The sequence below is a fragment of the Salmo trutta genome, chromosome 5 (genome assembly GCF_901001165.1).
Source record: "Salmo trutta chromosome 5, fSalTru1.1, whole genome shotgun sequence".
In the NCBI taxonomy this organism is placed as follows: Eukaryota; Metazoa; Chordata; class Actinopteri; order Salmoniformes; family Salmonidae; genus Salmo; species Salmo trutta.
Genome location: NC_042961.1, coordinates 27,323,343 through 27,351,170, shown reverse-complemented (window position 1 = coordinate 27,351,170; position 27,828 = coordinate 27,323,343). Strand labels below are relative to the sequence as shown.

The 27,828-nt window shown below is 43.0% G+C and overlaps 1 protein-coding gene across 3 annotated transcripts in view; it reads right to left on the bottom strand.

The window, feature by feature from the left end:
* The window catches only part of LOC115193978 (regulator of microtubule dynamics protein 2), a 55,437-nt gene that overhangs the window by 17,650 nt on the left and 9,959 nt on the right, over positions 1–27,828 (bottom strand). For all 3 annotated transcript variants that reach the window (XM_029753168.1, XM_029753166.1, XM_029753167.1), the window contains exons 3-5: positions 16,924–17,113; positions 15,735–15,837; positions 10,847–10,907 (exon numbers count right to left, since the gene is read on the bottom strand). In XM_029753168.1, coding sequence (XP_029609028.1) covers positions 10,847–10,907; positions 15,735–15,837; positions 16,924–17,113 — 354 coding nt within the window. The remainder of the gene's footprint in view (positions 1–10,846; positions 10,908–15,734; positions 15,838–16,923; positions 17,114–27,828) is intronic.

The following is a 27,828-nucleotide window of genomic DNA, read 5'->3' as shown; positions in this document are numbered from 1 at the left end:
CACCATGGACCACACAGCCGTCATACTGCTCAGGAAGGAGACGCATTCTATCTCCTAGAGATGAACATACTTGTGTGAAAAGTGCAAAGCAATCCCAGAACAGCAGCAAAGGACCTTTTTAAAGATGCTGGAGGAAACAGGTACAAACAAGTATCCATATCCACAGTAAAACGAGTCCTATATATAACAAAAATTGAACTGTTTGGCCATAATGACCATCGTTATGTTTGGAGGAAAAGGGGGGAGGCTTGCAAGCCAAAGAACACCATCCCAACCGTGAAGCACGGGGGTGGCAGCATCATGTTGTGGTGGTGCTTTGCTGCAGGAGGGACTGGTGCACTTCACAAAATAGATGCTATTATGAGGACGGAAAATTATGTGGATATATTGAAACAACATCTCAAGACATCAGTCAGGAAGTTAAAGCTTGGTCGCAAATTGGTCTTCCAAATAGACAATGACCTCAAGCATACTTCCAAAGGTGTGGCAAAATGGCTTAAGGACAACAAAGTCAAGGTATTGGAGTGGCCATCACAAAGCCCTGACCTCAACCCTATAGAAATTTGTGGGCAGAACTGAAAAAGCATGTGCGAGCAAGGAGGCATACAAACCTGCCTCAGTTACACCAGCTCTGTCAGGAGGAATGGGCCAGAATTCACCCAAACTTATTGTGGGAAGCTTATGGAAGGCTACCCAAAACGTTTGACCCAAGTTAAACAATTTAAAGGCAATGCTACCAAATACTAATTTAGTGTATGTAAACTTCTGACCCACTGGGAATGTGATGAAAGAAATAAAACCTGAGATAAATCACTCACTTATTGACTTTATTGTCCCCATGGGGAAATGTTGCAGTGTCATGTACACGTTTAAAGTGGCGTTTAACTACAAAACAAAATTGACAATACAACTTTCATAACAGTTACAAACCAATAAAAAAAATGTTTTAAAGACTAGCCTGCTGGCCTTACTGAGTCGATAGGAACATTATTCTACTATTATTCTGACATTTCACATTCTTAAAATAAAGTGGTGATCCTAACTGACCTAAGACAGGGAGTTTTTAATAGGATTAAATGTCAGGAATTGTGAAAAACTGAGTTTAAATGTATTTGGCTAAGGTGTTTGTAAACTTACGACTTCAACTGCATATACCGATTATTCTTCTAAAATTCTTCAAGCTCTGTCAAATTGGTTATTGATCATTGCTATACAACCATTTTCATGTCTTGCCATAGCTTTTCAAGCAGATTTAATTAAAAACTGTAACTCGGCCACATAGGAACATTCACTGTCTACTTGGTAAGCAACTCCAGTGTAGATTTGGCCTTGTGTTTCAGGTTATTGTCCTACTGAAAGGTGAATTCATCTCCCAGTGTCTGGTAAAAAGCAGACTGAAGCAGGTTTTTCTCTAGGACTTTGACTGTGCTTAGCTCCATCAGTTTATTTTTCATCCTGAAAAACTCCCCATTCTTTATCCATTACAAGCACACCAATGCAGGGTTCATACATATTTTGACAGATGAAATTTCAGGACTTTTCCATTACTTTTAACCACATTTCCATGACCAATCATTGGTGGCATCTCTATGTGTATTGGTATTGACACTAGTCAATGAGCGTCAAATGATGCAAAGCTTATAACAGTTTGATTAAAATAATAAACACTTATAAATTAATTGTGGACAGGAAAACCTTAACAGATACAACAGGAAAAACTGGAGAGAAAAAAAGTACATAACAAGTGCTTTCTTTTTATGGTCTGACAGTTGGAGTTAAAAACACACGCAAACCTGAAGAAGTTGTTTCACATTTAAACTTAACTTACTATTCACATTTTTCACTGTCCTGGATAGTGCAGGAGATATTTTCACACGCACAAACGCTGATGACACAGCAGGGGGTAGGGTTATGAAAAACCTCATGCTCCGGGAACACACACACACACACACACACACACACACACACACACACACACACACACACAACCCTGAACAATTTGTTTGTTTGACATTGAAACTAAGGAGCTAAAATGGAACACACACACACGATGCCGAGGACACAGCAGGGATAGGGTTAGGACAACCCTCATGCACCTGGAAAACACACACGCATACAACTTTCAGTCTGATAAACTGGACACACACATTCCATAAGTGCTTTTTTCTTATTGAATGTCCAGAGATAAACTGAACAGTATTTTGCCAGCTTAGTTCTTCATTGCTACAAGTTTCTCTTTGATCTGTTTTTCAATCTCCAGCAGAGATGTCTTCTCTTTTGCAGTGCGTCAGAAACGGATGGATTTTGCGATGCAAGTCAGTTTGCTTGTAGCATTTGCCTTCTCTGCATATTCCTCAACTGATTTTTCAAGAGCACTGATATCAGCTCCCAACCTGGCCCTCTTCTTCAAGTCGTCCAGCTCATCAATGATACCCTTTCTCTTCAGGTCGATGACTTGTCTCTCCTTTAGTCTTTTCTGCTCATCCAAGCACCCATGGTACCTCAGCCTTGCTCCTGCGGCTGACATCAACAGCTCTTTGGTGATCTGTAGATTACTTTGTCTGTTTACAGAAACATACTCTGTGTACAGAAAATGTCCACGTCAAAAGAGACATGGCATAAACAGTTGAAACAGACACAAACAATTCATGAAAACGACAGCTTACCTGTAACTTGGTTACACCCCCAACGTCTCTGACGTGATCAACAATGAGCCTCAGAGCCACCAGTGTGTTCTCCTTCTGATTCTCTACCACAACCTCCTTATTGATTGAGAGTCAACTCTTCACACTAGGACAAGGACACAGGACAAGCTGGACAAGCTGCACACAGGACAAGCTGCATCTGAACAACATCCCACAGCCTGGAGAAGGCATCTTTTGACCCCATGGTCTCCTGCAGCAGTGTGTCCACCCAGTTTGTCTTGGGGTCAAACTCTCTGAAGCTGGCTTGGAGTGCAGCAGCATCACAAAACTCGCTGAACTCTCTCAGAACATCGTCACACACGGACTCCTCCACGTTTGGCAGTAACGAGTGTAAGCAGTATTCTCTTTATCTGTGGTACGCACAGCTGTTTGGATATTGCCATCCGTCTTGGCTCAAAGCACTGCATGCTTCTCACCATATGGTGGTGCACTGGAGCCTTCTTCATTACCTTCTCCAGCAGTGTGATCACGAGTCTCTTGCAGTCCATCTTGATCTCCAGCACATGCCTCTCTGTAATCTTTCTGGAAGATTTGAGTTGATTGAGGGTTGTTTCTGGTGCAAATCATTGAACTGTCCTTGCGCTGACTGCTGTCCTCAAATGGAACTTGGAGGAGCTTCAGTGTTGTGGTGGCTTCTTTCAGGGTGTTTTCCTTCACAACCGTTCCATGAGCTGTGAGCTAATGAATATTGTTCTTTAGTTTAAGCTCGGATAGGAAACCTGGATTCTAGATTGTTAAAATGTATAGGTTTCATTCCATTAATGTACACATAAAACAGCCCAAATAAATCACAATGTGACGATTGTTTGATTAATACGTTATTTTAGTAAACAGCACTAGGAATGATCCTTTCTGTCCCATGTATTTTGAAGACAAAGCAGCATAAATACTGTATCAATCGTATCACACACATACAAAATGTGGTGAACTTGTCAATAATTATCCATATTTCTTTACCTTTCATCATTTTTAACATGTCCTCACTCAGGAAGGGCAGTATGGGTTTGTCCGTTTGGTACATGGTGAGGAAAGGGGTGATTTGTCTGGCTACGCCATTGAAGATGTCCACTTTCACAGGGAAAGCAGCACAGCTGTCATTCACTAAGTCAAAAAACGTGCACTTTGGATTGGGTAGTTCTCCTTTTCTCACCATCTCCACGTACTGTTTCCCGTGAGGCTAGAGCAGCAGTCTGCGGCCTGAAACATTTACATTTTCTATCCAGTGCTCGCAGAACCGAAGCATACTAGTGCTACAACCTATGGCTCCTACAAAGTCTACGTTACGTGCAGGGAAATCGTGAAAAAGACTTGTGTGTGTTCTACATCTCAGTCAGCGGCTTTGCATCCATCCCGGAATGCGTTACGCAGGATGTACAATACACAGGACCCAATGTCGATCCGTGATTTGTTGACATCTCTCAACATGTTCTTCTGTAGTATGTTGAACACCTAACAGTTGACATTGGGACTGCCAAGTGAAAGTTACAGCAAGTTCTTAACTCCGATCTCATTTTGCTAAGTATATCAACAGCAGAGGAATGTCCCATGAATTCGGACCCAATGCATTTCGTTTTCACCTCTTCACATGACTTTTAAGAATAGTGGGAGTTCGCCACTTTCAGGGCCCACCATACTTTGGCTGCTAGCACTTCATTCTTGTTTACCACGATCGATATTTGCTTGGTAGCAGAGGTGGTGGTGGATACGGTAGCTGATCCTGCTGCTAACTCCGGGTTGAAGAAGCTAGTGATGGGGGTCGGTGACGAGTTCGTCATCTTGCGCGCAACAGCATTGAGGTGTTTCTCCTCCCCCTCCCCCTTTCATGTGGCTAGTTACCGCTGCCTTCCCCATGTTCGAAATGTACAAATCTTTACTGCACGTTGCATTTTGCATGTGCTGGGTTTTGAACTTTCGCCAGTCACAACTCTTACTTTGGCATGTGTAGCCAAGCATTGTTGAAGGAACATTTATTTACCCGGCCTGGCTAGCTAGTTGGTTTGTTAGCAAGCTAGAACTATCTACGAAGACCAGCTAGACCAACATACACGAGCGTGAGACGGGGGAAACGCGCAACCAAAAATCGCGCCAGAGCATTGATCATTGTGTTTCATTCTGATCATGTATATTTTCACTATATTGATAAAATATTTAAAAGTGTGCCTTAATGAACTACATGAACATAAATGATTCAAATAACTCCCATTACTTTTCTAAAACTTTTGTGATATTATTTTCCAAAACATATCAAGGCCTGGAAAACAAGATTTCCAAATTCCATAACTTTCCCATTACCATACGAACCCTGCCATTTCAAATTTTGCTACATAAGACCGAATCGAGGGTGTAGGTCACATAGTTGGGCGGTTGCGATTGGGTTATTAGCAATTGCGGGCGGGTGAACAAACAGCTGACCCACGCACCACTAGAAGATGCATACCCATTAGGGCTGGGAATTGCCAGGCACCTCACGATACAATATAATCACAATACTTAGGTGCTGATATATATGATGTCCTATGTTTTCAGGATATAGAGAAGAAACTGGTGCAAAAGGAGACAGAAACATGAACCATCAGAGACCAAAAATGATATGATACATGTTAGATGTTATAAAATATCGGCTTCTACAGTGCAACAGGAACATATTCAGGCCCCTTCACTTTTTCCACATTTAGTTACTTTAGCTTTTCCCCCTCAATCTACACCCAATACCCCATAACAACAAAGCAAAAACAGGTTTCTAGACATTTTTGCAAATTTATAAAATAAAAAAAAAACTGAAATATCACATTTACTTAAGTATTCAGACCCTTTACACAGTACTTTGTTGAAGCACCTTTGGCAGCGATTACAGCCTCAAGTCTTTGAGGGTATGATGCTAAATGCTTGGCACACATGTATTTGGGGAGTTTATCACATTCTTCTCTGCAGATCCTCTCAATCTCTGTCAGAATGGATGGGGAGCGTCGCTGCACAGCTATTTTCAGGTCTCTCCAGATATGTTAGATCGGGTTCAAGTCCGGGCTCTGGCTGGGACACTCAAGGACATTCAGAGACTTGTCCCGAAGCCACTCCTGCGTTATTTTGGCTGTGTGCTTAGGATAGTGGTCCTGTTGGAAGGTGAACCTTCGACCCAGTCTGAGGTCCTGAGCACTCTGGAGCAGGTTTATCAAGGATCTCTGTACTTTGCTCCGTTCATCTATCCCTTGATCCTGACTAGTCTCCAAGTCCCTGCCACTGAAAAACATCCAAGGCATGATGCTGCCACCACCATGCTTCACCGTAGGGATGGTATTGGCCAAGTGATGAGCAGTGTCTGGTTTCCTCCACATGTGACGCTTGGCATTCAGGCCAAAGAGTTCAATCTTGGTTTCATCAGACCAGAGAATCTTGTTTCTCATGGTCAGAGTCCTTTAGGTGCCTTTTGGCAAACTCCAAGTAGGCTGTCATGTGCCTTTTACTGAGGAGTGTACATACTTCTGTCTGGCCACTCTACCATAAAAGGCTTGATTGGCGGAGTGCAGCAGAAATGGTTGTCCATCAGATTCTTGGTCACCTCCCTGACGAAGGCCCTTCTCCCCCTGACCGAGCGGCCAGCTCTAGGATGAGTCTTGGTAGTTCCAAACTTCTTCCATTTAGGAATTATGGAGGCCACTGTGTTTTTTGGGACCCTCAATACTGCAGAAATGTTTTGGTACCCTTCCCCAGATCTGTGCCTTGACACAATCCTGTCTCGGAGGTCTACGGACAATTCCTTTACCTGATGGCTTGGTTTTTGCTCCGACATGCACTGTCAACTGTGGGACCTTATATAGACAGGTGTGTGCCTTTGCAAATCATGTCCAAACAATTGAATTTACCACAGGTGGACACTAATCAAGTTGATCAATGGAAACAGGATGCACCGGAGCTCAATTTGAGTCTCATAGCAAAGGGTCTGAATACTTATGTAAATAAAAGGTATTTCTTATTAATATCTAAAAACATGTTTTTGCTTTGTCATTATGGGGTATTGTGTGTAGATTGATGAGGGAAACAAATTATTTAATACATTTTAGAAAATAAGGCTGTAACGTAACAACATGTGGGAAAAGGGAAGGAGTATGAATACTTTCCGAATGTACTGCTTATTATCTTGAGATATAAACACATCACTATATTATTATCGTGGCAAAACATGTCAGCTGTATCAAAATTTGCAAGATGTCATTTTTAAGTCTTTATTAAATACTACACAGAGTGCACCAGTTTCACTAGCATGGGGTTAACTCAACATAAATTAGATTATCCTCAAGATTAGCTCATACAAAATCAGACAATCTCCTGCCATTGCCTGGTGTGCTTTGGCAGCATAACGAAGACACGAACGAACGCACGCACACACAATCTTAAATGAATCTGTCTGGGGAATATTTTGAGTGATGATTGGCCTTGTCCTATTTTAACTGGCAGGGATTGCAATGCACTCTAAACCCAGATGCATGTAAGGACAAGATTCCAGACACACATTGCAGAGCAAAAAGGCCTGTCACCATTCTAGGGACCGCAGGACAACTCTGTCACTCACCCAAAACCATAGGCTTCTGAACTTCTGTCCTGATGCAACTCAAGCTGCATGTTTTCACTCTGTCTCATTGGCCTTTATTAACATAGGCTTTTCCACTCACAGCTCAGTTTCTCCGCTTCACAGCGCAGTATGGTTTTTGACTGACAGACGTTATAAACTTGAGCACCGCACATGACAAGATGCCCCTATCCCTCCCACTAATTGGGCTACTTTTGCACATTTGTTGTTGACAGAGAGGGAAATGCTGTAAATTGAGAGGAGTCAATGGGTTCTGAAAGATGAGATGTTGAGGATTATAATAAATACCGCTGACGTTATACAAGCAAAACCCCAAATGGGGTCCAAATCTGCATTTCATATTTCCAAACTCATGTCATTTACAGTATCAACGTTCAAGATCATTATGTTTGATTCACATTTACAAGGATAAAATGCGTTATAATCAAATCATTTTATTGGTCACATACACATATTTAGCAGATGTTATTGCAGGTGTAGCGAAATGCTTGTGTTCTTATCTCCAACAGTGCAGTAGTATCTAACAATTCACAACAACACACATCTAAAAGTAAAAGAACGGAATTAGGAAATAAATAAATTAGGACGAGCAATGTCAGAGTGGCATTGACTAAAATACAGTAGAATACAGTATATACATATGAAATGAGTAAAGCAGTATGTAAACATTATTAAAGTGACTAGTGATTTCATGTCTATTTACATAGGGCAGCAGCCTCTAAGGTGCAGGGTTGAGTAACCGGGTGGTAGCCGCCTAGTGATGGCTATTTAAAAGTCTGATGGCCTTGAGATAGAAGCTGTTTTTCAGACTGGCTGCAGCACCGCTTGGTATGGCAACTGCATGGCGCTAAAGAGGGTAATGCGCAGTGGTGTAAAGTACTTAAGTAAAAAGACTTTAAAGTACTACCTTAAGTCGTTTTTTTTGGTGTCTGTAGTTCACTATTTTTGGCAACTTTACCTTTTATTTCACTACATTCCTAAAGAAAATTATGTACTTTTTACTACATACATATTCCCTGACACCCAAAAGTACTTGTTACATTTTGAATGCTTAGCAACACAGGAAAATGGTCCAATTCACACACTTGTAAAGAGAACATCCCTGGTCATCCCTACTACCTGATCTGGCGGATTCACTAAACATATGTCTGAGTGTGCCCCGGCTATCTGTAAATTAAAAAAAACATGAAAATCGTGCCGTCTGGTTTGCTTAATATAAGGAAATTTAAATGATTGATACTTTTACTTTTGATACTTAAGTACATTGATACTTAAGTACATTTTATCAATTACATTTACTTTTGATACTTAAGTATATTTAAAAACCAAATACTTTTACTCAAGTACTATTTTACTGGGTGACTTTCACTTTTACTTGAGTCATTTTCTATTAACGTATCTTTACTTTTACTCAAGTATGACAATTGGGTACTTCTTCAAATCAAATCAGAGTTTATTTGTCATGTGTGCTGAATACAACAGGTATAGACCTTACAGTGAATTGCTTACTTACAGGCTCTAACCAATAGTGCAAAAAAAGGTATTAGGTGAACAATAGGTAGGTAAAGAAATAAAACAACAGTAAAAAGACAGGCTATATACAGTAGCAAGGCTATAAAAGTAGCGAGGCTACATACAGACACCAGTTAGTCAGGCTGATTGAGGTAGTATGTACATGTAGATATGGTTAAAGTGATAATGCATATATGATGAACAGAGAGTAGCAGTAGCGTAAAAGAGAGGTTGGCCGGTGGGACACAATGCAGATAGCCCGGTTAGCCAATGTGCGGGAGCACTGGTTGGTCGGCCCAATTGAGGTAGTATGTACATGAACGTATAGTTAAAGTGACTATGCATATATGATAAACAGAGAGAAGCAGCAGCGTAAGAGGGGTTGGGGGGAGCACAAATTGCAAATAGTCCGGGTAGCCATTTGATTACCTGTTCAGGAGTCTTATGGCTTGGGGGTAAAAACTGTTGAGAAGCCTTTTTGTCCTAGACTTGGTACGCCGGTACTGCTTGCCATGCGGTAGTAGAGAGAACAGTCTATGACTGGGGTGGCTGGGGTCTTTGACAATTTTTAGGGCCTTCCTCTGACACCACCTGGTGTAGAGGTCCTGGATGGCAGGCAGCTTAGCCCCAGTGATGTACTGGGCCAATCGCACTACCCTCTGTAGTGCCTTGCGATCAACCACCCACTCCACGGTTTTGACTGTGTTGAGTTCCAGGTTGTTGTGATTGCACCAGACAGTCAACCTGCCATCCAGGACCTCTATACCAGGCGGTGTCGGAGGAAGGCCCTAAAAATTGTCAAAGACTCCAGCCACCCATGTCATAGAGTGTTCCTTCTGCTACCGCACGGCAAGGGGTACTGATACACCAAGTCTGGAACCAACAGGACCCTGAACAGCTTCTAAGATTGCTAAATAGTTAGTTAATTAGTTAACCAATAGTTACCTGGATGTTCTGCATTGACCCTTTTAACTCATCACATACGCTGCTCCTGTTTATAATATATCATGTTGATCACTCATTGGGTATTTATTCCTCGTGTTATGTTTGTAAAAATTATTTGTATTTTCTTCTCGCCGCGGGGCCCGTAAGTAAGGATTTCCACAGCTAGCTGAAACCTTCGCTTGAAAAAAGTCGCAATAGTACTGTTTGTCCATTTTGAGATACCATAGCCATAACCAAAGAAATCTGTCATTCATTTTGACGTTTTTGCCAAAGCAATCTTAGTCGCACAATTTTACATCTAACTACTATAAGATGTTTGGTCAATGAAAAAATGTGCATGCAAACGAGTTGTCTCTCGTTGAATGACAACAAAGACTTTAATGAAGAATCCCTACTGTTGGCCAATCACCGACGAAGGGGAGTAGACGTCGGATCCGAACTGCAGCTTGCCTCCAGAAAAAATGTAGTGTGCCCGAACGTCACCGATGTCCAAAACAAACAAAAACATCAAAACGTAGTCATAATATATGCACGAACTCTACCAAACTGTTTCAGCTGGGAAGAAAGCATACACCTTTAGTCTATACCTGTTGTTTACGAAGCATGTGACAAACAACATTTTATTTGGATAAAGTTCCAGAGACACACAGTTGTTCAAGGGAGAAGGAAGACACACACAAACACTTTGGCTACTTCACGGACCATGCTTCAAATAGATCGTAACACTAGCCTCGGTTTCCCATCTCAATGTCCTTGTGCTTGCACATGGCTGCAAGTGTGGGTGTGTGCACAGTACACACCACACAGCCAATGTGGTCATGGATGGTTGTTGGAGGAAGTGAAGGCCTGGTAGTCTATGTCCTCATGCGGACACAACATTAAGGCAACAACAACAACGCATGAAGTCAGTGGAGCGGACATCCAAGAAGAGGTAACAATGTTCACTCTTCGGCACTTAAGTGGCTAGACGGACATGGCACCTTGCCACAAATGACATAACCGAATGGCTACAAACTAATTGAGTTGCCCAACTACGACGAACATAGGTTTAAGAGGATGTATGTGTAATGTATGGCTATTAGCAAAAAAAAAGACTCACCACTGATGACTTTCGGCACACATAGGGTTCATCTTCACGGCTTCCTCTCCAACTTTCTTCCCTGAGGGGAGAAAAGAGGGAGGACATGAATAGAGCTACTGCACTGAAACACGAGCTCAGTATACACAATACTGGCAGCACATTTGTTAACGTCATACAGTATACACAAACATATAGGAATGTACCTACATTTAATAGATGAGGAGATTCAACAGAACCACACAGATGACATGGACATCATTCAATGACACACATCACACGAAAACAAAAAGACGCCACACAAAACGAGAGAAGAGACTGGGCATGAGATGATGAACAAATAAAATCAACAGTGATATGAAAGATAATCCAGAAAGACAGCAGGGCCATAAACTTGATGTCTTTATTGCTTTAAAATAGCTAACACTGCATCGCCCTGTTTCCTTCTGTGTTTCCAAACCACTTGACAATGGTGCCTTTTGCGGAAAGCACCTGGCCAGCCTTGATTAGAGGCCCATTAATGAGGAAGTATTACTGTATGAAGAAACAGGTCAAGCCAGTCTGTACTGTTCAGCACAATCACACAACAGTCTCTGTTGAGAAAAAAGAAAGACTAGTCTAGATGGTAAATGGTATAGTGCTGCACGTAATATGCCAAGGCTCATGGCCAACATAATGTTACAGTTACACGAGACATGCAGAGTGTTGTGAGTTATTGTAACTCTGCTTACAAGCACTGCAGGGGATGGAGTATTTGAAAAAGGCAGGGAGAAAATAAAAACATGTAAGCTGAATGCTAAAAAAATAATAAAATAACTAGCGATTTGAGTGAACACCTACACTACCTTACAAACGTTTGGGGTCACTTAGAAATGTCCTTGTTTTTGAAAGTAAAGCACATTTTTTTGTCCAGTAAAATAACATCAAATTGATCAGAACTACAGGGTAGACATTGTTAATTTTGTAAATGACTATTGTAGCTGGAAACGGTTGACTTTTAATGAAATATCTACATAGGCGTACAGAGGCCCATTATTAGCAACCATCACTCCGGTGTTCCAATGGCACGTTGTTAGCAAATCCAAGTTGATCATTTTAAAAGGCTAATTGATCATTAGAAAACCCTTTTGTAATTATGTTAGCACAGCTGAAAACTGTTGTGCTCATTGAAGAAGCAATACAACTGGCCTTCTTTAGACTAGTTGAGTATCTGGAGCATCAGCATTTGTGGGTTCGATTACAGTCTCAAAATGGCTAGAAACAAAGAACTTTCTTCTGAAACTCATCAGTATATTCTTGTTCTGAGAAATGAAGGCTATTCCATGCGAGAAATTGCCAAGAAACTGAACAGCAGCACACACTGGCTTTAGCCAGAATAGAAAGAGTGGGAGGCCCCGGTGCACATCTGAGCAAGAGGACAAGTACATTAGAGTGTCTAGTTTGAGAAACAGATACCTCACAAGTCCTCAATTGGCAGCTTCATTGAAAAGTACCTGCAAAACACCAGTATCAACGTCAACAGTGAAGATGTGACTCTGGGATGCTGGCCTTCTAGGCAGAGTTGCAAAGAAAAAGCCATATCTCAGACTGGTCAATAAAAAGAAAAGTTTAAGATGGGCAAAAGAACACACACTGAACAGAGGAACTCTGCCTAGAAGGCCAGCATCCCAGAGTCACCTCTTCACTGTTGAAGTTGAGACTGGTGTTTTGCGGGTACTAGAAAGTGAAGCTGCCAGTGGAGGACTTGTGATGCAATAGGCTATGCAATTGCGTGAGAAAACAGTGAATGGGCTCTATTAAAATGAGGATCCCATCAACGTTAATAGGCTTACTATATTTATTTCTCAACTTTCCTAATATTAAGCACATTGCTTCTCTTTACAACAGGAGTATTAGCCTACCTGGCTGGCAGGAAAATTAACCACAGGGAATATTAGCCTATCACTTGTGAACGATATATCATTACCAGCTTGTGTGCAGTAAGGCAATAAACGAATACCCTTTAACAATTTAAAAAGAATCCTAGTTGCACACCTCATGTATAGGCCCATAGACCTATATGTTTTGATACGGTTTGTATCACAAATAAAGTTGCCAAATAGTTTAAAGATGTTAAGCACATTAATCCGCTTTACAACGGGTGTAGAGCCTAAATGGCATACATACGCAGCACGTGAGTTTCAAGTTTGGGGAAGATAATTTCAACTGTAAAAATTTACTTTTATAATAAAAGCATTACATGCATAAATCACTTTTGCGGTCACTTTTGAGAATGGGGTTTTCCCGCTAATGGAACATTTGTGCTTACTGCCATGTGCGCATTGCTGCGCTTATGTGAAGAAATAGCCTAATAGTTATCAACACTTAAAGCTAAACATTCTGATCCGTTGAGTCACCCTCATTGCTTAAAAAAGTTTTGGGATGCTAGTGGTTGTATTACTTTGGGATCTATCCCATCCCACCACTGTCACAGACAATGTTTGTAATATTTCTTTCTCGCACAGAATAGGTAAACTTCTGTACTATTGGGGATTATAGATATACATAGGCTAGTGCTTTTGCTGTTCGTTAGGCCTACTCATCTTGTTGGCTGATGAAAAATAAAATGTGGACAGTTCTTCCAATATCTTTAATATGCGCAAATTGGATACGGAAGCGTGCAGTTTCGTTCCGGATGTGTCGGTCTTCACTTGTAGCCTGTGAGAAAGACCCGATCACGTGACGGAGAGCCATTTGAGTGAGAGGTGATTTGGAGCATGCAGCCGGGAGAAGGGAATTATAATTATTATATTCAACCCAAGGGCACAACGGCCACAAAAGACATGGATTTTTTTAGGGGGCATTATCAAGTGCTTGTCAAATTGTGAATGAGAGACAGATGAAGTGTGTACAGCCTGCGCAAAAAAAAGCATGACTTTCATGAGACTTTTTTAAAATCATCATTAGAGTTGCATCAAGCAGCCTTAGGATGTATTTAATAAATCTAAACATACAGCCCAATGTTTGTTTCACAACTAAAGTTACATAAATAACTCTAAATTAAGCATATAAGAATGCCTGTTTCTTTGTTAACCGCTCAACACAGAATAGCCGCATGTGCGCACTCCCTCAAATCGTTTGGAGAAAATATTATTTTGATTTTATTCAGCTATGTTCAATTGTATTCTTCATACTATAAAATAATGCCATGGAATTCTAAGAAAATCTTGTCTGCTAAATGAACTAGTGTAGCTCACAGCCATATGGCATAGCCAGATCAGGGCCTAACATAAGAACAACTCTGAGCATGCTATTCTGTTCTTCTGAAATAGACTACATTCCTTCATATCATGTTTCTTTTGACCTGACCAAAATAAAAAATGTATTTATTGTGATAGTGAAGGCTATATTACATGGATTTATTAGACTTTTTGTTCCAAAGGTCTGCATCAGTGGCTTGTAGGCTATGCGTGGAAGCCAGAAGATACTAAATGTGTTTGTTAATTAACGGTCAATTATCGTGAGACCGGCAGTTATTTGATTGCCAATCACCGGCTGACAAAATTTCATGACCGCCACAACCCTATATGCCACCACAGCTGTATGGTACAAACATTATGGGCAAATGCAGTATAATGCAGATTAGTATTTCAGGTCATTGATGACAAGGTGCAGTAATCAGTCCAATGCAAAGTCACTTAAATCCCTATGAGCCCGATAGCCGGATGATGAGGGCCACAGCACGGGGGAAGAAAAGGTTAAAGTGGCGGACCTAAACCGTCTGCCAGTCTTTGAAAGACGGGGTGTTGGGGTGGGCAGGGTCGGCAATGGTCTTGTACTGGAGGCGTGCAGGTCCGTCATGGAGGGAAGGTGACAGCCGATGACCTTCTCCGCAGACCGGACGATGCGCTGCAGTTTGCCCTTGCAACAGGCAGAACCAGACCAGACGGTGATAGAAGAGGCGAGGATGGACTCAATGATGGTGTAGAATCTAACCAGAATTGTCAGAAAGATTGAGTTTCCTCAGCTGGCACAGATGGTACACATCCTCTGTTGAACCTTCTTGGTCACCGCTGATGTTGTCCTCCCCCTTGAGGTTGTGAGAGATGATGGTCCCCAGGAATTTGAATGACTTGGCCGTGCTGACGGCAGAGCCATCAATCTCGAGGGAGAAAGATGGTGGGGGGGAATTTCCTGGAGTCAACCACCATCTCCATGGTTTTGACTGTGTTGAGTTCCAGGTTGTTGCGATTGCACCAGGCGGTCAACCTCTCCATGGTACTTGGATTTTTGTCGTCAGAAATGAGTCCGACAAGGTTGGTGTCATCAGCAAACTTGAGTAGTTTGACGGATGTGTCGTTGGAGGAGCAGTCATTCGTGTAGAGTTAGAAGAGGAAGGGAGAGAGCATGCAACCCTGTGGCACCCCAGTGTTGAGAGATGTTTTCCCATCTTAACGTGCTGTGTCCTGTTGGCCAGAAGTCGGTGATCCACCGGCAGATGGAGTCAGATACGTTCAGCTGTGCTCACAAACTTCGCCAAAGCTCACCACAGATCCTGCCAGTTATCTTTGTGGCCAGATTTTAAATTGGCTTACTGAGGTCATATTATCAATACTAGAGGTTCACGGCAACTGGTTGGTTTTCCAGGTGTCATTCAGTTGCTGATTTTCACCAGGACTACCCCCAAGCTACTCCGAGGTGTGGACACTGCCAACAAGTGGGTGGCTTGCAGAACCAGTTGTGCAAATGAACATACATGTCGCCAATACCAGGAACTGTTTTGGTTGCATATTTCCAGACACTGAAAAACCTGGGAATTTTGGGAAATAGAAACCTTGGCATTTTGGGAAATTTGGGGAATTGTATAACCCTAATCTTTGGTACATGCTGTGAATACTGGAGATCAAGGGGTCAGTATGTGGTTTATTACCAGTCTCTGCATGGGTCTTCTTCTGCTCTAGGTTGGTAGTGATGTCGTGGACATCCACATAGGCCCGAACTAGTCTCCATAAGAAAGTAGTGTTCTGTCCAAACTGTGAAGAAAAGAGGAGTGTCATTAAACTTCACATATTGACTTTAATTTGGAGGCAGGCTTCACCGAGGAACTTCACTGCTCAGACTTGGATTCAAATAGTATTTGTTTTGCTCTTTGGAAAAATATAGATTTCTTCTATGCAATATTCCATGTAATTATTGTCAGCATTGAGCAAATTTCAGGTCTTGTGAGCGGAAAGTTAAACGTTGTGAGAATTCCGTGCAACCTCCAGCATGTGCTTACTGTGGACACTGAGGCTGTAACCCTTCAAGTTACAGAGACTTAAAAAGAATTATGAAGGGCTTGATGTTAACCTTTTGACAAGGAGATATTTTTTACTTGGTCTGTAACAACATGGGCCAAATAGGTGAGTGGAAATTGCATTGTATTACGTTGTATGATGCAAGAAACTGCTTTACAAAATAAAAGTCATTATTATTACCATACAGAGAATCAAAGAAAAATGTAGGCTACCCTCTGCCTATTGGCTTCTTTGCATATTCAAGCCTGTCTCAAAATACAACACAGGCCCTTTAAGACATATAAAAGCTATTTACCTGACTTGCTTTTCAAAGACAGCTAGAAATGTACAAGTTGTGTGCTCTTGTAGGAAGCAGTCACTCCCCCATTGCTGACCAATAATTAGCTATATCCTAACTGGGCAAATAACTCTCTAACTAGCAAAGAATATTAACAAATGTGCATGTGGCTCTGCACTTTGACCTGAAAAGCGCATCTACTCGCAACCTCGGTTGATGGAAAGACGGCTCGTAGGCTACCCGTTAATAGAATTCTACTCTGTTGCCTTCAGAAAAGTCACCGACTCAATCTTGCAAAGATTAGTTTTGGTTGATGCATTTAAAAAGGGGGATGATATTATGTTGATTCACAAGTCTTACAGGGAAATGTTGATCTAAGTATAGTGTAAAATAACGGGGCAAACGAATAAATTCAGTAACGTTAAAAATATTGTGCATTTCTGGCTGCGCGGGCTGGCATTTCTTCTGTGCGGCAGTCTTGGACATTGCTTCTAGGCCTAGGACATCCAAACTAAAGACTAGGACTGTTGGTTTAAGTGGCCCACCTCTGTCCTCTTATCCAGCATGGTGCGGAGGCACTCCCTCTTGTCTCCATCCGTGCCATTGTGTAGAGCGTCCACCATCTCCAGGAGGGCTGAGAACTCGTCTAGAGGCTCGATCACTGTCACTTCCTCCTGACTCTCATCAGCCTCACTCTTCTCTTCTTCCTCAGAGTCTGTCAGAGCCGTAATGTACCTGGAACACATGGGGAAGCATTCATTAGGGCCACAGCCTAAATTCTCAGTTTCCTTGGCATGTGTTGTCATATTTAAGTTAAGTGGGAGGAAGATAAACTGAAAGTGTGGGTGGTTAAAACTTAAAAGCTTCAATTCTACTCTACTGGGTTATCATATAAAATGTAGCCTATAGGCTACACCTTAGTGTGCCAAGACAGTACAAACTGTACTGGCATCAGGCTATTCATATATAGTGAAGAGGGGTGGGAGTATCTCCAGAATAGGATCCCTCTGGTAATGACTCAGAGAGTGAGTCTTAGTTAACAAGTGCCTTTAATTACCCCCTCTCTGCCAGATGCTGTCAATAACAGATGGACATTCCCTGTTGGTTTACATGCAAACAGCAACACGTTTGATTACACAAGTGGGTTACTTAATTGTGTATAAACGCTGCCTAGCAGTTAAGAAGTCTTGACACAGATACCTGAAGGGTTTCCAGTACCGAACACAGAGACTTGTTTGTCTCTGTCATGGCGTGGCACATAATGTCCCAGCATTAGCCCCGGTTTACCGCTTCCAAAAAAGTCCCCTTTCAATTACTGTAAGTACATACTAACACCCTCAGCTAACACTTGAGTAGGGGAGGTGAAATAGGTGTGTATTAATGACATAGGTAGAAATTCAAAGAAATGGAAGACAAAGTGAAAAGGTTTAAACATGAAAGGCCTCCATTAAGTGCTGGCAACAGCTACATCATCGGTGGTTAAGGAAACGTTTGGGTCTGCGAGCGATGGTTCTGGGCAAGGGGGAGGTGTGTTGGAGCGGGCCGCTGACCGGCACACCGTGGGCCCACAACAGGTGGTGGAAGCCCCATCTTAGATATCTCCCAACTCACAACACTTAGGTCAGGCCCGAATACCTGATTACTTAAAGATGCACTACGCAGAAATCGCTCTGCCATTTCCTGGTTGCTACATTTGTTTTTTTTAATAGTTTGCATAATTTTGTATAAAAAGAAAGTAAAAAACAAAACTTTTGGCTATACCAAAAGTCTATGCACCGCAAGAATATCATGGCTATAGGCCTATTTTCCCCCATTTTCCAATCTAATTGGACCACTGAGTAAAAATGGAAACCAGTCATAGAAGTGCTTTATGTAGGGATTATGCTGCTGTCAATCTCTCTTCTGCCATTTGTGTGGCCAACGAGCCCAGCATGTTAGCTCAGACTCCCTCTGCTTGTTGCTTTAATGCCGCTGTTTGCTCGAGACCACAGCTCTTAATCTGTCCACACACACCTCTCAGCAGAAGAAAGCAAACACACTGCGGCCCTAGCCAAGAATCTGGCCCACTCACTCACACAACACACAGTGAAAAGCCCGGCCGATTGATTCACAAGACATTCATTCTAAAATGAATTATCTTGTGTTACTAAAATAGGGTAAGACTTGTTAAATACAGCATCTAAAAATTCTAACAAAAATGTGGGGGCAACACACGAAGAGGGAATGAATGAATCTGACAAGAAAGACAATCCATGATCTTTATCCTAAAAAACGCAGATTACAACATTTTAATGAATAGACATAGAACCGGCGTACCACAGGGTACAGTTCACTGGCCATTGGCGTTCCTGGGATCTGGAGCTGTGGCTTTGTTTACAAACCCAGATTCCTAATCTCTGCACAGTGACCTCAGAGTAAGCTCCAAACCTGCAGGCTGGTGCTGAACCCATTTACAGAGCATTCGGAAAGTATTCAGACCCCTTGACTTTTTCCAAATTGTTTTACGTTTCAGCCTTAGTCTAAAATGTATTAAATACATGTCTCTCGTCAATCTACACACAATACCCCACAGTGACAAAGCAAAAACAGAAATACCTTACTTAGAAAAGTATTCTGACCCTTTGCCATGAGACCCGAAATTGAGCTCAAGTGCATCCTGTTTCCATTGATCATCCTTGACATGCTTCTACAACTTGATTGGATTCCACCTGGGGTAAATTCAATTGATTGGACATGATTTGGAATGGTACACACCTGTCTATATAAGGTCCCACTGTTGACAGTGCATGTCAGAGCAAAAACCAAGCCAAGAGGTTGAAGGAATTGTCCATAGAGCTCCAAGACAGGATTGTTTTGAGGCACAGATCTGGGGAAGGGTACCAAAACATGTCTGCAACATTTAAGGTCCCCAAGAACACATTAGCCTCCATTATTCTTAAAGGAAGAAGTTTGGAACCACCAAGACTCTTCCTAGAGCTGGCTGCCTGGGAAAACTGAGCAATTGGGGGAGAAGGGCCTTGGTAATGGAGGTGATCAAGAACCCGATGGTCACTCTAACAGAGTTCCAGTGACAGAAGGACAATCATCTCTGCAGCACTCCACCAAATCAGGCCTTTATGGTAGGCACATGCCCACTTAGAGTTTGCCAAAAAAGGCACCTAAAGGACTCTCTTGGCCTGAATGCCAAGCGTCACATCTGGAGGAAACCTGCACCATCCCTTCGGTGAAGCATGGTGGTGGAAGCATCATGCTGTGGGGATGTTTTTCAGCGGCAGGGACTGGTAGACTAGTCAGGATCGAGGCAAAGATGAACGGAGCAAAGTACAGAGAGATCCTTGATGAAAGCCTGCTCCAGGACCGCAGACTGGGGCAAAGGTTCACCTTCCAACAGGACAACAACCTTAAGCACACAGCCAAGACAACGCAAGAATTTCTTCGGGACAAGTCTCTGTATGTCCTTGAGTTGCCCAGCCAGAGTCCGGACTTGAACCCAATCGAACATCTCTGGAGAGACCTGAAAATAGCTGTGCAGCGACGCTCCCCATCCAGCCTAGCAGAGCTTGAGATTCTGCAGAGAAGAATGGGAGAAACTCCCCAAATACAGGTGTGCCAAGCTTGTAGCGTCATACCCACGAAGACTCGAGGCTGTAATCACTGCCAAAGGTGCTTCAACAAAGTCCTGAGTAAAGGGTCTGAATCCATGTAAATGTGATATTTCCGTTTTTGCTTTGTCATTATGGGGTATTGTGTGTAGATTGATGAGGGGGAAATTTTTTTTAATACATTTTTGAATAAGGCTGAAACATAAAATGTGGAAAAAGTGAAGGTCTGAATACTTTACGAATGCACTGTATGGCCAATACAGGACTTAAAATTCTGAATGGACTTGCATTTGTGGTGAGCAGCAATGGCCATTCTCCAAATTGTTGTGCATTAGTTTTTTTTGCACCTGCACACAATGTACTAGTACACGGTTCGATACTGCGACCAAAACAGTCGTATTTGCGACAGTCTGACTTTGCAATGCGACACTGATTTTAAGTGGTCGCAAGAGTGCCATTGAACATTTTCACTGGTCACGTTAGTTTTTAGCTCACAATTCGCTTTTTTTATCATCATGATTTATTCAAACAGTAAATGTGCAAATGACCAAAAATTAACCAACTTTATGAAGAGGCAACAACAGTACGGAAATGCCCGTCTGTGTCAGTGCTCAACATGGGATGTTTTGGAAACCCTCCGGGTCAGTCGATCATCCCGTCAGTGGCCAGTTTGAAGAGGTGCTGTTGCTTCTTCCCCACCCTGTCTGTGTGGGTGGACCATTCAGTTTGTCTGTGATGTGTACGCCGAGGAACTTAAAACTTTCCACCTTCTCCACTGCAGTCCCTTCGATGTGGATGGGGGGGGGCTCCCTCTGCTGTTTCCTGAAGTCCACAATCATCTCCTTTGGTTTGTTGACGTTGAGTGAGAGGTGCCCTCACCGCCTACCTGTATGCTGTTTCGTCGTTGGCGATTTTGCCCACTACTGTTGTGTCGTCTGCAAACTTGATGAATGAGTTGGAGGCATGCATGGCCATGCAGTCGTGGGTGAACAGGGAGTACAGGAGAGGGCTGAGCACACACCCTTGTGGGGCCCCAGTGTTGAGGGTCAGCGAAGTGGAGATGTTGTTTCCTACCTTCACCACCTGGGGGCGGCCCGACAGAAAGTCCAGGACCCAGTTGCACAGGGAGGGGTTGAGACCCAGGGCCTCCAGCTTGATGATGAGCTTGGAGGGTACTATGGTGTTGAATGCTGAGCTGTAATCAATGAACAGCATTCTTACATAGGTATTATTTTTGTCCAGATGGGATAGGTCAGTGTGATGGTGATTGCGTCATCTGTGGACCTGTTGGGGCGGTATGCAAACTGAAGTGGGTCTTGGTGGCAGGTAAGGTGGAGGTGATATGATCCTTGACTAGCCTCTCAAAGTACTTCATGATGACAGAAGTGAGTGCTACAGGGCGGTAGTCATTTAGTTCAGTTATCTTTGCCTTCTTGGGTACAGGAACAATGGTGGCCATCTTAAAGCATGTGGGGACAACAGACTGGGATAGGGAGTGATTGAATATGTCCGTAAACACACCAGCCAGCTGGTCTGCGCATACTCTGAGGAAGCAGCTAGGGATGCCATCTGGGCCAGCAGCCTGCGAGGTTTAACACGTTTAAAATGTTTTACTCACGTCAGCCACGGAGGAGAGGGGGCGCAGTCTTTGTTAGCGAGCCGCGACGGGGGCACTGTACTATCCTCAAAGCAGGCAAAGGTGTTTAGTTTTTCTGGAAGAGTGACGGTGTCTGTGACGTTTTTTGTAGTCCATGATTTACGTCTCGTGTCTGAGCCGTTGAATTGCGACTCCACTTTGTCCCTATACCGGCATGTTGCTTGTTTGACTGCCTTGTGGAGGGAATAACTACACTGTTTATATTCAGCCATATTCCCAGACCTCTTTCCATGGTTAAATGCGGTGGATCGCACTTTCAGTTTCAGGAAGGCAGCCATCCATCCACGGTTTCTGATTAGGGTACGTTTTAATAGTCACAGTGAGTACAACATCTCCAATGCCCTTCTTTATAAACGCACTCACTGAGTCAACGTATTGGTCAATGTTGTTCTCGAAGGCTGACCGGAACATATTACAGTCTGCGTGATCAAAAAAGTCTTGAAGTGTGGCTTCCGATTAGTCAGACCAGCGTTGAATGGTTCTCGTCACTGGTACATCCTGTTTGAGTTCCTGCCTATAAGACGGTACGAGCAAGATGGCGTCATGGTCAGATTTTCCGAAGGGAGGGCTTTGTATGCATCGCGGAAGTTAGAGTAGCAGAGGTCGAGAGTATTAGCCCTGCGTGTCATGCAATCAATATGCTGACAGAACTTAGGTAGCCTTGCTCACAAAATTTGCTTTGCTAAAATCCCCAGCTACAATAAATGCAGTATGCAGATATATAGTATCCAGTTTACATATAGTCCAGTGAAGTTCCTTGAGGGCCGACTTGGTGTTCGCTTGAGGGGGAATTTACACAGCGGTGACTATAACTGCAGAGAATTCTCTTGGTAGGTAAAATGGCCAGCATTTGATTGTAAGGAATTCTTGGTTGGGAGAGCAGAAGGACTTGAGTTCCTGTGTGTTGTTATGATTACACCATGAGTCGTTAATCATAAAGCATACAGCCACGTGCTTCCTCTTCCCAGAGAGGCGTTTCTCTCTGTCGGCGCAATCACAGATTACAAAAGGGAATAGACGAGCCTACCAGACAAGCTTAATGCTTTCTATGCTTGCTTCGAGCAACACTGAGCCATGCGTGAGAGCACCAGCTGCTCCCGACGACTGTGATCACGCTCTGCGTAGTTGATGTGTGTAAGACCATTAAACAAATCAACATTCACAAGGCTGCAGGGCCAGACAGATTACCAGGACACATACTTTGAGCATGCGCTGACCAGCTAGCAAGTGTCTTCTCTGACATTTTCAACCTCTTCTTGACCCAGTCTGTAATACCTACATGCTTCAAGCAGACCACCACAGTCTCTGTGCCCAAGAAAAATTACCATTGTTGCACTCACATCTGTAGCCATGAAGTGCTTTGAAAGGCTGGTCATGGCTCACATCAACACCGTCATCCCAGACACCCTGGACCCACTCCTATTCGCATACCGCCCCAACAGATCCACAGTTGACGCAATCTCTATTGCATTCCACACCACCCTTTCCCACTGTCCTTTCCCAAAATGCTGTTTATTGACTACAATTCAAAGTTCAACACCATAGTGCCCTCCAAGCTCATCACTAAGCTAAGGACCCTGTGATTGAACAACTCCCTCTGTAATCGGATCCTTGACTTCCTGACGGGACTCCCTGTTCACCCACGACAAGAGTGGCTGCACACGTCTCCAACACCATCATTAAGTTTTCCGAAGACATGACGGTGGTAGGCCTGATCACCAACAATGATGAGACAGCCTATAGGGAGGTGATCAGAGACCTGACAGTGTGGTGCCAGGACAACAACCTCTCCCTCAACATCAGCAAGATAAAGGGGATGATCGTGGACTACAGGAAACAGAGGGTCAAGCACGCCCCCATTCACATTGATGGGGCTGAAGTGGAGCGGGTCAAGAGCTTCAAGTTCTTCGGTGTCCACATCACCAAGGATCTATCATGGTCCAAGCACACCAACACAGTCGTGAGGAGGGCATGACAACGCCTCTTCCACCTCAGGCGCCTGAAAAGATTTGACATGGGCCCTCAGATCCTTAAAAGATCCTACAGCTGCACCATTGATAGTAGCTTGACTGGCTGCTTAAACGCTTGGTATGGCAACCACCTGGTACCAGGCGGTGTCAAGAATTGTCCAAGGTTCCAGCCACCGAAGACAGACTCCTGAACAGAATCTACCCCCAAGCCATAAGACTGCTAAATAGTTTGTTAAATAGTTAACCAAATAGCTACCAGGACTATCTGCATTGAGCCATTTAACTTATATGACACATCGCATATGCTGCTGCTACTCTTTACTATGTGTCACTTTGTTAGATATACAGTATGTATATATAGAGCATTCGGAAAGTATTCAGACCCATTCACTTTTTCCACATCTTGTTATGTTACAGCCTTATTCGAATGGATTAAATACGTTTTTCCTCAATCTACAACCAAAGCCCCATAATGACAAAGCAAATACTGGTTTAGACATTTTTGCAAATGTATTAAAAATAAAAAACAGCAATAACTTATTTACATAAGTATTCAGACTTTGCTAGGTGGCTCGAAATTGAGCTCAGGTGCATCCTGTTTTCATTGATCATCCTTGAGATGTTTCTACAACCTGTGGTAAATATGATTGACTGGATATGATTTGTAAAGCCCCACACCTGTCGAAGGAATTGTCCATAGAGCTCCGAGACAGGATTGTGTCAAGGCACAGATCTGGGGAAGGGTACCAAAACATTTCTGCAGCATTGAAGGTCCCCAAGAACACAGTGGCCTCCATCATTCTTGAATGGAAGTAGTTCGGAACCACCAATACTCTTCCTAGAGCTGGCCCCCCGGCCAAACTGAGCAATCGGGGGAAAAGGGCCTTGGTCAGGGAAGTGACCAAAAACCTGATGGTCACTCTGACAGAGCTCTAGAGTTCTTCTGTGGAGATGGGAGAACTATCTTTGCAGCAATCCACCAATCAGGCCTTTATGGTAAAGTGACCAGAAAGAAAGCCACGCCTCAGGTAAAGACACATGACAGCCCACTTGGAGTTTGCCAAAAGTCACCAAAAAGGACTCTGACCATGACAAACAAGATTCTCTGGTCTGATGAAACCAAGATTAAAATCTTTGGCATGAATGCCAAACAACATGTCTGGAGGAAACCATGCACTGCTCATCATCTGGCCAATACCATCCCTTCGGTGAAGCATGGTGGTAGCAGCGTCAGGGTTGTTTTTCAGCGGCAGGGACTCGGAGACAAGTCAGGATCGAGGCAAAAATGAATGGAACAAAATACAAATAACCTGCTCCAGAGTGCTCAGGACCTCAGACTGGGGCGAAGGTTCACCTTCCAACAGGACAAGCCTCAATGTCCTTGAGTGGCCCAGCCAGAGCCTGGACTTGAACCTGATCAAACATCTCTGGAGAGACCTGAAAATAGCTGTGTAGCGACGCTCCCCATCTAACCTGACTGATCTTGAGAGGATCTGCGGAGAACAATGTGATAAACTCCCCAAATACAGGTGTGCCACGCTTGTAGTGTCCTACCCAAGGCGATTTGAGGCTGTAATCGCTGCCAAAGGGGCTTCAACAAAGTACTGAGTAAAGGGTCTGAATATTTATGTAAATGTGATAAGATTTCCAAAAACCTGTTTTTGCTTTGTCATCATGGGGTATTTTGTGTAGATTGATGAGAAGAATAAGGCTGTAACGTAACAAAATGTGAAAAACGTGAAGGAGTCTGAATACTTTGAGGTAGATACAGTGCATTCGGAAAGTATTCAGACCCCTTCCCTTTATCCACGTTTTGTTACGTTACAGCCTTTCCCTAAATTTAATTAAAAAAATTATAATTAAATCCTCATCCAAATCTACACACAATACCCTATAATGACTACAACAGAAATACCTTATTTACATACAGTACCAGTCAAAAGTTGACAAACCTACTCATTCCAGTGTTTTTCTTTATTTTCAGTATTTCTATATATATATTTTTTTAAATAGTTAAGACATCCAAACTATGAAATAACACATATGGAATCATGTAGTAAGAACTACAAAAATTCTTAAACAAATCAAAATATATATGTATTTGAGATTTTACAAAATAGCCACCCTTTTCCTTGATGATAGCTTTACACTATTGGCATTCTCTCAACCAGCTTCATGAGGTAGTCAACTGAAATGCATTTCAATTAACATGTGTACCTTGTTAAAAGTTAATTTGTAGATTTTATTTTCTTCTTAATGCATTTGAGCCAATCAGCTTTGTTGTGACAAGGGAGTGGTGGTATGCAGAAGATTGTCCTATTTGGTGAAAGACCAAGTCCATATTATGGCAAGAACAGTTCAAATAAGCAAAGAAAAATTACAGTCCATCATTACTTTAAGACATGAAGGTCAGTCAATTCGGAAAATGTCAAGAACTTTAAAAGTTTCTTCAAGTGCAGTCGCAAAAACCATCAAGCACTATGATAAAATTGGCTCTCATGAGGACCACCACCAGAAAGGAAGACCCAGAGTTACCTCTGCTACAGAGGGTCAGTTCATTAGAGTTACCAGCCTCAGAAATTGCAGCCCAAATAAATGCTTCACAGAGTTCAAGTAACAGACATCAACATCAACTGTTCAGAGGAGACAGCGTGAATCAGGCCTTCATGGTCGAATTGCTGCAAAGAAACCACTACTAAAAGGACACCAATAATCAGAAGAGACTTGCTTGGGCCAAGAAACACGAGTAATGGACATTAGACTGGGGGAAATCTGTCCTTTGGTCTGATGAGTCCAAATTGGAGATTTTTGGTTCCAAACGCTGTGTCTTTGTGAGACACAGAGGAGATGAACGGATGATCTCCACGTGTGGTTCACCACCGTGAAGCATGGAGGAGGAGGTGTGATGGTGTGGGGGTGCTTTGCTGGTGACACTGTCAGTGATTTCTTTATAATTCAAGGCACACTTAATCAGCATGGCTACCACAGCGATACGTCATCCCATCCGGTTTGTTTTTCAACAGGACAATGACCCAACACACCTCCAGGCTGTGTAAGGGCTATTTGACCTAGATGGAGAGTGATGAGGGCTTCATCATATGACCTGGCCTACACAATTATCAGACCTCAACCAAATTGAGATGGTTTGGGATGAGTTGGACCGCAGAGTGAAGGAAAAGCAGTCAACAAGTGCTCAGCATGTGGGAACTCCTTTAAGACCATTGGAAAAGCCTTCCAGGCAAAGCTGGTTGAGAGAAAGCCAAGAGTATGCAAAGCTCTCATCAAGGCAAAGGGTGGCTACTTTAAAGAATCTCTAACATAAAATATATTTTGATTTGTTTAACACTTTTTTGCTAACTACATGATTCCATACATGTTACTTCATAGTTTTGATGTCTTCACTATTATTCTACAATTTCTACAACTTGATTGGAGTCCACCTGTGGGAAATTCGATTGAATGGACATGATTTGGAAAGGCACCTAAAAAGGTCCCACAATTGACAGTGCATATCAGAGCAAAAACAAAGCCATGAGGTCAAAGGAATTGTCCGTAGAGATTCGAGACAGGATTGTGTTGAGGCACAGATCTATGGAAGGGTACCAAAACATGTCTGCAGCAATTATATAGTGGCCTCCATCCTTCTTAAATGGTAGACGTTTGGAACCGACCTGACCAAACTGAGCAATCGTGGGAGAAGGGTCTTGGTCAGGGGGGTGACCAAGAACCCAATGGTCACTCTGACAGAGCTCCAGAGTTCCTCTGTGGAGATGGGAGAACCTTCCAGAAGGACAACCATCTCTGCAGCACTCCACCAATAAGGCCTTAATGGTACAGTTGCCAGACGGAAGCCACTCCTCAGTAAAATGTGCATGACAGCTCGCTTGGAGTTTGCCAAAAGGCACCTAAAGGACTCGGACCATTAGAAACAAGATTCTCTGGTCTGATGAAACCAAGACTGAACTCTGACCTGAATGACAAGCGTCAAGTCTGGAGGAAACCTGGCACCATCCCTACAGTGAAGCATGATGGTGGCAGCATCATGATGTGGGGATGTTTTTCAGCAGCAGGCACTGGGAGAGTAGTCAGGATCGAGGGAATGGTGAACGGCGCAAAGTACAGAGAGATCATTGATGAAAACCTGCTCCAGAGCGCTCAGGACCTCAGACTGGGGAGAAGGTTCACCTTCCAACAGGACAACAATCCTGAGCACACAGCCAA